The sequence below is a fragment of the Postia placenta genome, assembly GCF_002117355.1.
Source record: "Postia placenta MAD-698-R-SB12 unplaced genomic scaffold POSPLAscaffold_10, whole genome shotgun sequence".
NCBI classification, from domain to species: Eukaryota; Fungi; Basidiomycota; class Agaricomycetes; order Polyporales; family Adustoporiaceae; genus Rhodonia; species Rhodonia placenta.
Window position 1 is genome coordinate 939,589 of NW_020169841.1, and position 14,286 is coordinate 953,874.

The window sequence follows — 14,286 nt, forward strand, 5'->3', positions numbered from 1 at the left end:
GAATTGCCGTTGCTGTCATGGTCCGAGTGTGGAACGTAATAGCAGATGTTTAAATCCCCGATGAACAGCAACGGAAAGCTTATCGCGGATGGTCCGACGCGGTACGCGTCTGTACGCGGTGCACGTGGTCTTGTGTTCCTTTGCTCTGCCCAATTGCGGCATGTCTCCGTGATACTCTGCAGGTGCCGCCCGTACCTGGCTGAGCTGCAGCTCTACCTCTCCCATAATACAAGTACTCGCATTGCTCGGTGCTTCTCCTCCTTTTCCCCGCCCGCGCGGCATACCCCTCACGACCCCCGGTGCACGGCCATGAGTATCTACCCGCGCATGAACCCTTACAGCAAATCACGATATGACCAGGGCATCGACGCCAAGATTGTAATAATGGGCAACACGGGTGCGTGTTTCTTGATGCAGCGCAAGGTTCGAGAACGTGGTCTGACTGCGGTGCTTGCGCCTCTCCTGCAGGTGTTGGCAAGACCAGCCTGTTGCACAGATATACCCAAAACAAGTTCGATCCCAAGAACACGACCTCTACGACTGGTGCTTTTTTCGTAACGAAGAAGGTGTATGTGGACGGCATTAAAGTCAGACTACAACTATGGGACACAGCGGGCCAGGAGAGGTTTCGAAGCATGGTGGGTGTGTCCGGCTCCCTTCGCTACGCGCTCTGATCGCTATTGTTTTGCAGGCCCCAATGTACTATCGCGGGGCAAACGCAGCACTACTGCTGTATGATATTACCAACGCTGCTAGCTTTGACGACGTTCGAGGATGGTTGGAAGGTGCGTGACGGTGACTCTGATTGACGGAATCGACCTCATGCTTCCATTACCTCTCAGAACTCAAGAAGAATTGTTCACCTGATCTCATCATCTACATCGTGGGCTCAAAGGCTGACCTACATCGGCAGCGCCAGGTGACGTCTGACCTTGCCCGGCTCTCCCTACATACCTGGTTTCCACCACCTACACCGCCAAGTCCACCACCGCCTCCACCACCGTCCACCTTCTCGTACATTCGTCCCCGCTTTACTTCCTTCCCAAGCATCCGCTCGGCACCTTCGCCCACTGCCGCAACTAAACCCCCATTATCGTCCTCCATTACCACCGAGCACCATTCGGACCCCCGAGCGACCGGCATGAAGCGCTCTCACACCACCGCCCTGACTCGTCCGCGAGCCAAAAGCGGAAGCCTTCTCCTTCCTAGCGCAAACTACGACACCGCCATTCGCTCGCCACCATCATCTCGTTTTGACTCGCAATTCGGTTATCGGGCCGCTGGTTGGAACGAGATCGCTGAAAGCAGCAGCAGTGGTCTTGATGAGGACGAAGACACAGACGTAGCAGACGATCAGGAGTGGGGTCTTCATAAAGACATGGAACTTTTCGAAGTTTCCGCGAAGGATGACCTAGGTCAGTGCTCGCGCGTGCCGTACACTCGGACCCAGGCTTACTTTGTGAGTCGATAGGCATCCGAAATCTGTTTGATACCCTGATAGCTGCAATCATCGCGAAGAGAGATGTCATCGAAGAAGAGAACGAACTGAAGAGAAGAGATAGCGTGTATCTCACCCCTGTCACTGTCCCTGTCTGGGCTGCCCAGGCGGACGCAGAGGAAGCCCGAGAGAAAGCTCAGGCGGCTGCAGGATTCTCCTGGAGCTGCTGCTCGACGTGATATCCCAGATGCCTTCCTCACACTAATCCCGCACTCTCTTCTTCGCAGCTACCGTAGCATATCACCCTCGTCAATTCTCGTCATCTTCGTCTCGTTGTGCTCGTCTCAAACATCACGGTTATCGCTTTTGTCTACTGCTCATACGCTGCATGATCACGTTTCGTATCTTCTTCTATTTTCCTAGGCTGATTTCCTCCATCGTCACAGTTGTTATTGCGCTCATCATCGCAGGATATCCTTACGTCTTATCTTATGTTCGCGTTTCTTGATTCATCGTCATGCCTCGTCATGTCATACATACCATATGATAGTGACGCAGTTCGAAGGATGCTGGAAGTAGGACTGTTTCGCTAGTTGTCCTATCATACGCCTGTATCTAATAGTACTTCCCTGCTTCTCACCATATACATACCCGACTGCAGGACACTTATCAGCGCCTATCGCAGCGTATTGTCCCAGTCGGCTCGATCTGGTAAATATACATGTACAGCTGAGCCGCCCAGTGGCTAGCGAGACATCTCTCTCGACCCACAGCCGGTCAGTGCATCCCTTGTCCTCTCCTATCTCTTCAGCACATTCATTGAGCTACTGCGCTGTTGTATCACTCTCTGCCGACATCGATGTCTCTGATCCCTCCAAATCCGACTGTTGACTCAACAGAGGATAAGGGAGACGTCTGCACTCGCGAGCATTGTTTCCGTTGCTTCGACACGCTGTTCTGCGACCTCACCGACCACCAGCCACTGCCATGTCAATTTCCTGACGAGAAATAGTGAGTCGGGAGCGCCTCTCACGGACTCTACTCTGACTTCGTCAAGCCCGCTTTTCGTAACATGGAGCACCCGATCCTCTCGCCCGGGGCGGGCGCCCAGACTAAGGGGGTGCATCGGCACCTTCGAACCAGTTGCTATAAGAGAAGGGTTGGCACAGTATGCCCTCATCAGTGCATTCCAGGACTCGAGGTTTGCCAGGATAGAGGAGGCAGAGCTTGAGAGTCTCGAATGCGGGTATATTCGTCCACGTCTCTTCCCTCTGGGCCACGCAGTGAATGCACTTGTCTTCTAGGATCTCGCTGCTGACCAATTTTGAAGAAGCGACATCGTACCTCGACTGGACCATTGGAGTACACGGCGTACGCATAACATTCCCCCACCCGTCTCTACTAGCGGCCCCTCCATCACCGTCCAGCGCGCCTTCCCCTCTGTCATCAGCATCTTCTGTCCCTACCAGAAGTATGCTCAGGCATAAATTTTCCGCCACCTATCTTCCGGAAATTGCGTCGGAGCAAGGCTGGGACAAGTTCGAAACAATCGACAGCTTGATCCGGAAGGCAGGCTGGAACGGACGAATCACTGAGGACATCCGACGAAGCATCAAGCTAAAGAGGTACCAGAGTCAGAAGTGCACCGTAAGCTGGGAGGAGTTCGTGGAATGGAGGTTGCAGAACGGTGGAACGATGTGAACGGACACTGTCTTGGTTAGAACTGAACGATCGGTCGTTAGGTTTCCTGTGAATCTGCTGTATATTACCTGACCATATGTACTAGTTGATTTTGCGCCCGTCATAGATCCTCCTTTTGAAGTGCTCCAGCCTGCCTCCCCAGCCCCCGCCGAATCTCTCTTCGAGCTTCTCCCAGACCTTGCGTAATTTCGGTTTTGCATGATCACTGAGCGTGTCGAAAGCGACCAGGATCCAGTAGATGGTTCTCTCACTGGGCTTTGTGTTGTGCGGCAACTTCACAAAGGTTTCGAAGAGAGCCTCGAGATTTGTGATTGTCCAGGCAGAGGACGTGAGCCTTTGCGTAAGGCTTCCTGCTGGGGGTAGATCACGCACTCTCTTGCCGTGGCGGGCAAAGCCAAGAAAGATGGCCCGGAAAGCGGGCAGCGTCGGGGAGTTGTCCATTCCAGATGAGTCGGGGGCAGCGCCGCCAGCAAGGAATGCCGACTGGCCTTCCGCAGACAACATGTCCATGAACACATTCAAGCTCTGGATGAGGTGTCCGTGATAGGCGTAGCACTGTATGAGAGTATAGTAAGTGGTTGCATTGGGTCGTAGATTGACGGGGACTTCAAGTCCTTCCATGACGGCGAGCCGGTGAACTGCGTCATCAACATCAGCTCGATGCGACTGAGAATGTCTGAGGATGCGATAAATTAGGGCAGCTACGTCGATGTAGCCCATACCCCCATACGCCCAGATACATGCATTGAGACTGTCCAGGTCGAGATGATGTCCTTGTTCCCTCATCTTGAAAAGAGCGGCGCGCACACTAGGCATGTCATTCTTCCGGGTGAAGTAGCGGATGAGGGCGAGGTGCGTAATGCGATTTGGTGGTATATTTGATGCCTCGAAAGAATCCATGGCATGCCTAAACGCAGCTTCGTTAAATGTGCGGCCTGCGATGTTCACTAGCGTCGTGTGCGTGTAGATATCCGGTGGGATGGCTCGACCAATCACGGGAACGGAAGGCTCGTCTCGCCTCGCCTTCGATCGCGAACCGGGAGATTTGCCAGTGACCATGTCGTGGTACATGTCCAGAGACGATTGGAAGTCCTCCACTCGCGTTTTCCTCCAACCTTTGCCAGCCATATCTATGAGGGCATTCCACTCCCAATGGTGAATGCGACCACCCGTGTAACGGAGGACAGACAGAACGGACAGCATGCGCAAAAACAAAGTCCTAGTCCGAGGACGCGTGGACGACAACATCCGGGCTAGACGATGCAAGAGGGCATATGGGATGGGCAAGGTACCAGAGGGCGGAGACGGCAAAGCGATTAATCGCTCGTATGCACCCCAAGCTTTTGACGTTAGCGACGTGTTCGCCAGAATATACTGGAGAGAATCCCGGTCTTGGGGAAGTCCATCTGTACTGGAGTCAAGCGGACGGTCCTTATTCCTGAGAGCCTCGAAAGACAAAGGATGGTTTCCCGACGTTTCCGAGCCCGTGGCTAGTCCCGGAATAGATGAAATGCTCCCCGGCGCAAAGACCGCTGGAGATGCAGCTGCGGCCTTGTTTTTAGGGTGACGCGAGGACACGGCTGCGGCAGCGCTGACGGCGAGCATGAGCGGAGGGATGCGGGACGGTCTTTCCGTTCTCGTGTCTGTCTGTTTGGTCGTAGTCGATTCCTCCGTATCGGCCATACCAAAGCTCGGCGTAGACAAGTCGCTTTGGTAGATAGTATCACAGAGCAAGCTATCATTGTCGGGCTCGCCCGGTGCCGCCGCCTGGTGAGCCTCTTTTGATAGGTTGTGACGGAGGGGCAAGGACAGGATTCGCGACGTGACATTGTATCGAGTGAGGCCCAGAGAGGACACTCTCAGCATCAATGAACTATGCAGTCATCCTGGGTCAATGCCGGTCAGCACCTGGACGCACCTGGACCGTACACCAAGTAATCGGAATAGAACATACCGCGACGCGATGAGCACTACCAACACCTCGCAAACGGAAGGACGCTGTCACTCTCGCCGATACCGTCACGTCGGAAGGAGGAGAACGAACAGGTCAATTCACGAGACCGCGCGCGGAAGGTCGATGTGCCAGCAACCAGATCGCGGCAGGAGAGAAAAGTCGCGCAGAAGTAGACGCCAGCAGCAGACGCCGTCAAATCACGTCGCTGGCTTTTGAAATCTACTTATGAGCTCATATCTCTTACATAGTGCTCAGTGAAGACACGCGCAAGACTCGCTCAGAGGATCCGTGGCTCAACATGGTGGCAAAGCTGGCATTGACGATACAGAGCATAGCATATGGACGTGGTGCGACAAGGCCTAAGTACGTGTGAAAGAAATACATAGTGCAGAAAATCACGCCCGCGCCTTGAGCGTACCCAGGAACGCTGCCTTCTCCTCGAATGTCTGGAAGGCACCGTGCTATAAAGGATACAATGTGAGTGACATACATGACTGGAACTGATAAAAGTACGCACCCCGAACTTCGACGATGTGTCGATGAACTTGAGCTGCACCTTCTCGAGATCCCGACGGGATGTGTGAACCATGAGCGACTTGCGGATGGTGATGACACGCTTCTTGGTGCCGGGAATAGAGCCCTTCAACATGAGATAGTCGTTCTTGACGATACCGTAGTGGGGGAAACCACCCATGGGTGTGATCACTTTCTTCGTGATGTCGTGCTCAGTCGATGCGTTACCAGTGTCTTCACCAGAGCCAATACGGTAGATCTTCTTGTTGAGTTCTGTACGGTGGTGGTAACCGTCTGGAAGCGTATACAGTGGTCAGCTAAATACAAGGCTTCGAGAGTGACAAATCTACGCACTTTGACCCGCACGAGCGACGGAGAACATGACCTTTGAAGGATGCCATGCACCGATACATGCGACTTTACGCAGACCCTTGTGCGTCTTACGGGGGAGCTTCTTGGTACCCCACCTGTGGGTGACACCCTCGAAACCGTGACCCTTCGTCACCGCGATCACGTCGACAACTTCATCCTGCTCGAAAACCGTGCTGACTTCCACAGGCTTCTCAAACAGGCCGTGCGCGAACTCGACCTTGTCCGCGACCGAGCCACCGTTCACCTGGATCTCCATCAGGTGCGCCTTCTTCTGGCTGAGACCCGTCTTGCGGATTTGTGTGTGCGCAAGGACACGGACGACCGTGCAGTATTTGCGAATACGCTCAAGTTCGCGGCCAATAGACTTGCCGCCATCCTCGGCATGCTTCTTGGCGTAACGAGTGAACGCCTTCTTCTTCGAGCGGTACCAGTTCTTGTAGAAGCGACGCTTGAGCTCGTCCGAAAGATGCGAAGCCCAGACGGTTGTAAGAGTACGGAGACCACGAGGGGTCTCGACATAGCCCACAACACCAACAACCACCATCGGTGGTGTCTCGATGATGGAAACCGCCTCAACAACCTCCCTCTTGTGCATTTCTAGATATTGAGACCCCTCAGCAATTGCTCTGAAGGAAAGCGAGAGGACTACGCACTGGACCCGGGTCGGTCAAGATCACGAACGACGTGGGTCATTCCTGCCTTGTAACCCATGATCGCGGTCAAGTGGACCGGCTTCTTGGCGTCATCCTACGGGGCTTGGTTGGACTATGATGTTGTCTTTTACATCTATAACACTCACCTTGGGGAATGCCTTGACCTTTCCACGGTGGCGGGCGGCCCTCTTACGGGGCAGGAAGCCGAGGGAACCATGGCGGGGGGCTTCGTACTGTCAATCCTTCGTCAAGGCTGGTCTAATGTTACGAATATGTGGGACAGACCTTACGGTGACTGTGGGGAGCGTCAGCAAGCGTGAAACATATTCTCTGCACGACGTACACACCTCATTTTGGGGGGATCTTGACGGTCGTCGGGGGCGTGCGCCTAATTCGGCAGGGTGTACAGTCGAAATGTTGCTGGTGGCGGTGGCTTCGAAAAGCTATACAGTTGACCCACATTTGGAGATCTGCAGCAGACTCTGTCCCAGTGCATCACGTGAGCGCGACACGATCTCCGTGACTTCCAAAAACGCGTCTTGTCACATGTAGCCATTAGTCGTGTGACGGTTCGCCGAGGCGAGCGCGTTGCGACACCCCCGCCATCCATCCACAACGGTCCGGGCTCGCTGTCGAGAATGGAGTCGAGCCCCGACGCGCTAGGCGTCTCCACCAGCTCATCGCGATCCGCATCCCCCCTGCGAGCAAGGCGCGTTGCTGTGACTTACGGTCGTCGCCGTGAGCCACCTTCCGACGCAGATACCTCTACATCCAGCGCGTTCTCCTTATCATCTCGTGCTGATCCATCTCTACTACCGTCGTCGAGTGCTGATGAGGAGATCCCTCCGAGCTCAGATATTGATGACGCACTGGATTATTCCATTACGCATGCGCGCGATGACGACGCTAGTGACAATGACAAGACTGGAGACTCCTTTGAGTTCCCTTGGAAGAGGCGGCTACGAAAAGTCGACACATACTACGCTGAGCGTAATACTATGCCTGAATTCAGTGGCGCATACAGAGATGGGGGCACAGGCGCAAGCCCTAGTTCAAGTCGGGGTGGGCGCCACATCGTCTCCAGAACTTCTACATCTAGGGATACCTCTGACGGGGAAGGTTCTCTTAAACCACTTTCCAGCTTGCTCGAATTTTCGCAAGTGAGGCAACAATCTCGTTCTCCATCACCTGTGATACGCCCCCGACATCGGGCCAGAGTGGCCACAGCCGGGTACGACTCAGACGAGGATGTTCATGACTCTCCAAAGCGGTATTCGTCGGCTCTTAATTCGGGGTTGTCCCCGGCGGCTCAATCTCGTGAGCCTTCTCCCGCCACCGATCGGGGAAAAGGCAAGGCGAAGGCTATTACTCCCGAGGAGTCTGGGGAGGATGAGTCTACAGCTTCTGTAAATCGACTTAGGTCGAAACGCAAGCGTCCGACCACTCAGCCCAAAGAAAGGCGTACAAAGGTATGCAGTGTTCTCGATGCACCCGTGTCTCAAAGTCTGACGTGTTTGGAAGGCGCCAACGCGAAAAGAACGTGAAGATACTCAGAAGGCGACGGCACGCTTGCTTGCTGAACGGTCCACAACGGTTGCCCGAACTCAAACGAGAGAGATGCGGGTCACCGACCTACTCCACAAGATCGCGTGAGTTGATTAATAGGATAATCATAAGCGTCTAGCCTGACATCGGATTGGACAGGTTTAATTATGACTCTCAGCCACCGAAGTCCGAGAACGTTACTTCCGATCCAATTCAGCCTTTCTCTTCATCGCCTGCTGTCGAGCACATCGCCGATCATCCTCGGCGCTCAGGTCCTGACCCGTCAATTTCCGCGGTTCTCGAGTGTTCGCCGAAAATGCCAATCACTGCGACCTTCATCCAAAACGGCCTCCTAGGTGCAGTTCCCATTGAAGTGTCACCGTTCGGTCACAATGGCAGTGATGACGAACGTCCTGAAGTGAGCGCAGTCCTCGCCGAGCATGAGGCACGGAGTGCCAAGCAGACGAGAGGGGAGGAAGCCAGGCGACGCCTGTTGGAGCACAAACGGCGTGCCCTGGAACGAAACCAACAGCATGCAGTCATTGTCGCGGACGAAGACAGTGATCTCGAGATTGTATCGGAAGACCCGCGGCTCGTCGCTAATGATGAGGCACGGTCCAGAGGAAGGCAGAGTGCCCGGAGCACGCAGTATTCATTGGGGAGGCAACTCCAACTCGCCCACGCGGGCCCGTTGCGACGTTCGGAGGTCCGTCATTCAGATGCGACAAATGGTCTTGACATGCTCAGGATGGCTTCCGCCCCTGCCTTCGGCCGTCCAGTCAAAGAGACCAAGGATATGGCATCCGTTCAGCTGAGCCATGGATCTTTGAACAAATACCTCTTCCGGAAGGTGCAGGGGCAGGCCGGCGAGGAACGCAGGCTCAAAGAGGAGGAGTGGGAACGTCGCGGCGGCAAGGTCAGGTACAAGATCGTCGATGACCGCGCTCAGGACGCAATCCTTGGGTACATTGACAGAGGCCTTTCGGCAGAGCAGGCTCGGGATGAGGTTGGACATGCTGACGATGACGATGACGAGGACGAGGACGAGGAAGCTGATCCTACTTATGACGACGGTGATGACGAGAACATGCCACCGGCTCAGGGAATCGAAGACGATGCATCAGAGTATACGGCCCCGAGAGAGGGAGAGTCTGAGGCATACGAGGATGACGATGATTGGGAGAATGACGGCGGGTTGCGGTATCGTTCTTCGAGGAGCTCTTGCCGAAGAATCTCGACAGTCCACTCGGACCAAGAGGACGAGACAGATGATGCAATCGGGATGCCTGATGAACCCCGAGACTTTTCTCCACAACGCCGCCGTGATGCTTCCACGACTTCGACTGAACTAGAAGGGACGGACAAAGAGAATGACTACCGGATGGTGTACGCTGCTGGTGAAGACAAGGAAAACGCTGCATTCCCCACGTCATCATCAGGCCCGCGTTTGGCGTCGGACAGACGCGGTCTATTCGACTTGTATCTTCGCGACCAATCGCCTGTGGAAGTGCTTGAGGAGTCCGATGATGTTCCCATGGAGAACACTGTTGAGGACCGCAGGCCGCCCCTCAAAGAAATTTTGGGGGCGGAAACGGACGATCCATTCGCTTTCTCAAGTCCCGCTCGCAGACTTGTATTTTCGGTGGATGACGAGTCAGAGCAGTCTACTTCGGACAAGCCTTCGTCGGGGCGCAAGAGTATTAGAGATGACGTAGGCTTGCAGGACACTCTTTCTCTTTTGCAGCCGGCTGCTCCATCAGAGTCTGGCTTCTCTCAATTTTTTGAGTCTAGTGCAAACGCCGGGGCACCTTCACCTGCGGTACCGAAAGCTCTTCAAGCTGGCGGCTTGTCGCAATTTTGGTCCCAGCAACCGGTGAGAATAACATAATGCCTTGTCTTCGCCTTACTGAAATGGTGCGTATGTAGGTGGATGCAGGATTCGAGCGCTTGAGGCAAGAGAAGCAGGCCCAAGAACTTGAACTTACCCTCGACGCAGGTCTTCAGCCCGCTCTTGACATAACACAAGGTCGTCGCAAGAAGGCGGACGAGATTTTTGAAAAAGAACAGCAGATGCTTGCGGAAAGCGCCGCCGGAAAGCAGAAGAGCAAATCGAAAGACTATATCAATGAGCATGGGTATGATGACATACTTCCTCCGCAGGAGTGACACTGAGACTCACGTACCTTACTTAGCTTCCTGACACAGACTGCACAGACGCCGAGACTTGCTATGGTATCACCACTCTTTACTCGGACGCAGGCGATTTCACCTTTGACTCGCAAGGGCCCTATGGCCCCGCCATTGGTCCCTCGACAGCCACTTGCTGCCATCGAGTTGGGCATGGAGGGAGACGTGGAGGAAGACCAGCCTAGACGGCGCCTCGTCAAACGCCAAAGCTCGCCGACTAGAAGTAACAGTCTCGAAGTTCGTGATGCTAGCCCATCCCCGAGTCCTAGCAAATCACGGAATAGCAAACCACGGAACGTGTTCGATGTGATGCAGCGCGCAGCCAATCTGCAACATCGAGATGCTGCAAAGACCGAGCGCAGATTGCAGAAGTCGGAGTTTATCGAAGGAGAAGCAGAGGAATCCGATGACGACGCAATGATGGGCTTTGGTCCTCGTAATAAAGTTGACGAAGACGAAGAAGACGACGAGAGCCAGGACCAGACTTTGACTGAGCTTGTCGACGACGCTGCGATGGATGCAGAAACTCTAGCTGAGCATGCTGTTATCGAGAAACACAGGTATGAAAGGCGTCCCTGGTGCAAGTCGCTCATTGAATCTTCGTTTCTCTTCATAGAGAGCATCAGCAAATCGATGACGAAGCCAATGAGAAGCTTCAGAAGGATGTCGTCGCCGGCAATTGGAAAACCAAAAGGCGTGATCGCGGAATCGGCTTCGAGGATAGTGATTCTGAAGACGACGATGACGATGACGCTAAGGCTCGCCGGAGAAAGATGTCCAAGAAGCGTAGGATTGAAGACGATAGTCTTGAGCAGCTTGGTGGGCCATATTGCTAAAGCCGATGAAAGGTTTCACTCATCGTCCATCAGCCAAGAACCCGGAAACATTGGCATTCGTCCAAGCTTATCATGCAGATGATGCCGACGGAGATGACTTTGCTCACCTGCAGCAGGACGAGATGACTCTGATCAACGAGCAAGATCAGGAGAACGTAGAGGATGACGAGCCAGAGTATGTGTCGACAACGGAGCTCACACGGCAGCTTCGTGAGGCTGCGCAAGACGTTGAGGTGAGCGGTGGGCTAATTCCGGATGCTCACCGTCGGACTCATCATTTTAAATCAAAGGCGCATCGGGCGTTCGATCCTCATGATGTCTCCTGGGTAGAACAAGACGCTGACGATGACGAGGGTATCATCCCTGTCAAAGAGGTCCAGAAGCAATTTAATCCGCGTCGAGGTGCTGACTTGGACGCAGCCTTGGAGGTGAGTCCCGTAGTTTCCGATCCAGTCAGCAGTTCATCGAGTAATTTGTGCCAGATGAAACGCACCGTTGCAGAAGACGAGCGTGATCGCGCTCGCTTGCAGACTTGGGCCAAGGGCGAATCGCGCACAGCTGGCTCCAGTCGCTCAACAGGTATCTCTGCAGTCACTGGTAGTGGTAAACGCAAGCCGGGCAGAGGTCCCTTGTCCGATGGTCAACGCGCAGTTGCAAAATCCACAACCCGGGTGTCGAAGAGTAGCAGCGCTCTGTCGGCAGTGACGACTAGCAGGCGCAGCAAGTTCCAGAATTGAGCCTGAGGCTGGTTAAGTTCACATGATATCGCTGTGTGTCTGGATGTCGGATATCTCGCTTTGTATATGCACTCGCACGTCGTTTATCTCGTCAATATGTAGCTCGCATTGTTCTCTGCATCGCAATGTACCGTTCGTTCTTGCAATATGACTATTATAATGTGGTTCGAATTGAGATAATTGTACCAGATCCAGCAAACGGCAGCACACGTGAGTACGTCAACGCGTTTTGTCACGACTGGAAGCCACTGGGCGCCCGTATATAGGGTTTCAACAGCACGCGTTGGCGTCACATCGTCCCTTCTCTTTACTCACCACCACCATCATCCCCTGTCGGCGGTGGCGGCGGCACTGAGTATTGGCATCCGGGCTGTGTCTCACAGCGCTACGCGCACTTTATACACCACAGATATTCTTCAGGAGTATCTAAAGATCTGAATATCTCTGCACTTGAATTGTAATGACCTTCGACACGGCCAGTATCGCGAGGAGCGATGTGCCCCCGCCATACACCTTAGAACCCCCAACAACGTCTCCACACAGTGGAGCGCAAAACCAGTATGCACCGCCTTGCTTGTTTAAATATATTCATGATAGAGGCTGGTTTTAGGAGTTGGGACTCATCAGGAAGGGTTGGACCGTAAGTATATAGTCGTCTGATCCTAAACCCTCTGAAATTTGCCCAGGAACCCCAACTCGGCGAGGTACCCACTCAGCCAAGGCAGAGCCCGTAGCTCTAGTAGTCTGCAGAATCCCGGTCTTCCTTCTTACAGTTATACTGGGAGTGCACAGTAAGTGTACATGACTGCACAGTATAATACTTTCATCATGAACTGGGTTTAGGCATGAACGCACGCCGCTGAACCCAAGTCAGCACCAAGGATACGCTTACACTTCGTACAGTGTCTCGGTACGGGAGGTACCCTCCCGATGGACCTCGTTCTATCGCTTTATGATCATGGTCCTTGTCATTGCGGTCATCTACCAGATGCATGAACACCGGCAGACGCTGTCTCAGTATCCTCCAACACTTGCGGAACGCGAAGCTATTCGACGCGAATGGGAGGCGGAGCGCGTCACATATGATACCGAGGTTGGCCGCGTTCGGCGCTCGTGGGCCCTCGAACGCGTAGAGCATGATCGCGAAAGCGAGGACATGCGGCGGGAGAGCGAGCAGTGGGAGCAGGAGAAGGACGGGTGGAAGTACGATAAGATCGAGGCGGGCCGGCGGCTAGGACTGCATTGGGACCAGGTGCAAGCTCGTCGGTGCGTCGCATTCGGGACGCGCGAGTATGTCGCAAGGATGGAGTTCGAGCCGAGAGAGGCGTGCGACGTGATGCCTGTGAATATTGGCGGACGTATGGTAGATTCCCCAGGGTTCTGTGAGAACACGGTAAGCGAAGTCACTGTCAACGTTTGGGCGATACTGATCAGGTGTCATAGCGTTGGGATGGAGATATAGTTGCCCACTGGTTTGTAGATAAAGATGAAGGTTGTATGCCACATTGGGGTCGGGTCTACGATAAGGTATGGTCACACCTTGTTGTAGCATTTCATTGCTGCTCACATGGAATATAGGGCTGCGTTGCGCCAGGCCTGCATGTTAGTACTCCAGGCTTGAATTGGTGTTTTGGCATTAAAATTTCGTTCTGCTACTACTCAGCGCTGGGAAACACGGTTGTGGGGCCTCCATTACGGAGAGGACTGGCACGCTATGTGCAAGTCCACGCCTGCCGACGTTGCGGGCAGACATTTTGACGGCCCAACGTATTGCCAGAACCGGGTACGTGCCTCCGAGACCTCACACTTTGTATGGCATTCATGCTAACAACATGTTCTAAGGGTATCTTCTTTGGCATGGTGGGTATGTTCCACGGCACAGACCTTACGTGCCCGTAGATGATGCCAAGATCTCGTGGATCCGAGTGTATAATATTCTTGTCAGCTGTCGAATTGCAACGTTACATGTATCTCCGTACCTTTGTATTCACGTCCTCCGAGACACACGATGTTGAAGCTCGAGTTAAATTGTCACTTGATACTTGTAATAGCGGCGCTCGCGGAGTTGAGCTCAGCCGCTGATCTCGATCGATCTCATCTACAGACATAGACGCCAACAGTAGGACTGTTCGACATTGCTCAAAGTCTCAAAAATGTTGAGTATTACCGCTAGTACTAGGGGCAACCGTGGTTCAGTTCTCACCCCTTACTCAATACCACCTCCGTATACGAATTCCTCAATCGACATGCTTACACCTCACTTGTTTCCAGCCGAGGCTAGTCTCAGGCTCCACATCATGATTCTAGGTTGTGTACCCAGGGGCTAGTGCTCACAGTGAAGAACAAGTCG

At 53.8% G+C, this 14,286-nt stretch overlaps 4 protein-coding genes across 4 annotated transcripts; 2 read left to right on the forward strand and 2 right to left on the reverse strand.

Annotated features, from left to right (window-relative positions):
- Positions 1–309: 309 nt before the first annotated feature.
- On the forward strand, positions 310–1,677 carry POSPLADRAFT_1148281 (hypothetical protein; the record flags this gene model as incomplete). The annotated part of the gene is made up of 6 exons (XM_024486156.1): positions 310–397; positions 469–638; positions 692–785; positions 843–1,095; positions 1,210–1,415; positions 1,472–1,677. 6 exons carry the CDS (start codon positions 310–312, stop codon positions 1,675–1,677), a joined length of 1,017 nt encoding a protein of 338 aa, XP_024337239.1.
- Positions 1,678–2,937: 1,260 nt separating this feature from the next.
- Positions 2,938–3,580, reverse strand: POSPLADRAFT_1148830 (hypothetical protein; the record flags this gene model as incomplete). Its single annotated transcript, XM_024486229.1, has 3 exons — positions 2,938–3,012; positions 3,068–3,161; positions 3,222–3,580. The coding sequence occupies 3 exons, from the start codon at positions 3,578–3,580 to the stop codon at positions 2,938–2,940; spliced, it is 528 nt and encodes a 175-aa protein (XP_024337240.1).
- Positions 3,581–5,378: 1,798 nt separating this feature from the next.
- Positions 5,379–7,000, reverse strand: POSPLADRAFT_1040595 (hypothetical protein). Its single transcript, XM_024477766.1, has 7 exons — positions 6,979–7,000; positions 6,917–6,926; positions 6,778–6,864; positions 6,632–6,725; positions 5,961–6,575; positions 5,611–5,900; positions 5,379–5,554 (listed from the first exon to the last, which is right to left on the reverse strand). Exons 1-7 carry the CDS (start codon positions 6,981–6,983, stop codon positions 5,489–5,491), a joined length of 1,167 nt encoding a protein of 388 aa, XP_024337241.1. The 5' UTR covers positions 6,984–7,000; the 3' UTR covers positions 5,379–5,488.
- Positions 7,001–7,269: 269 nt separating this feature from the next.
- POSPLADRAFT_1047884 (hypothetical protein) lies at positions 7,270–13,835 on the forward strand (the record flags this gene model as incomplete). The annotated part of the gene is made up of 18 exons (XM_024479380.1): positions 7,270–8,100; positions 8,153–8,280; positions 8,336–10,049; positions 10,103–10,311; positions 10,369–10,923; positions 10,980–11,182; positions 11,233–11,432; positions 11,490–11,627; positions 11,682–11,893; positions 12,126–12,146; positions 12,417–12,494; positions 12,547–12,576; positions 12,623–12,727; positions 12,780–13,329; positions 13,380–13,463; positions 13,515–13,538; positions 13,600–13,719; positions 13,779–13,835. The coding sequence occupies 18 exons, from the start codon at positions 7,270–7,272 to the stop codon at positions 13,833–13,835; spliced, it is 5,259 nt and encodes a 1,752-aa protein (XP_024337242.1).
- Positions 13,836–14,286: the final 451 nt, after the last annotated feature.

Coding starts and splice junctions, on each gene's coding strand:
- POSPLADRAFT_1040595 (XM_024477766.1), bottom strand. Junction 6,576..6,631: donor TCTTGACCGACCCGGGTCCA/GTGCGTAGTCCT, acceptor CTCAATATCTAG/AAATGCACAAGAGGGAGGTT. Junction 5,555..5,610: donor ACACATCGTCGAAGTTCGGG/GTGCGTACTTTT, acceptor TATCCTTTATAG/CACGGTGCCTTCCAGACATT.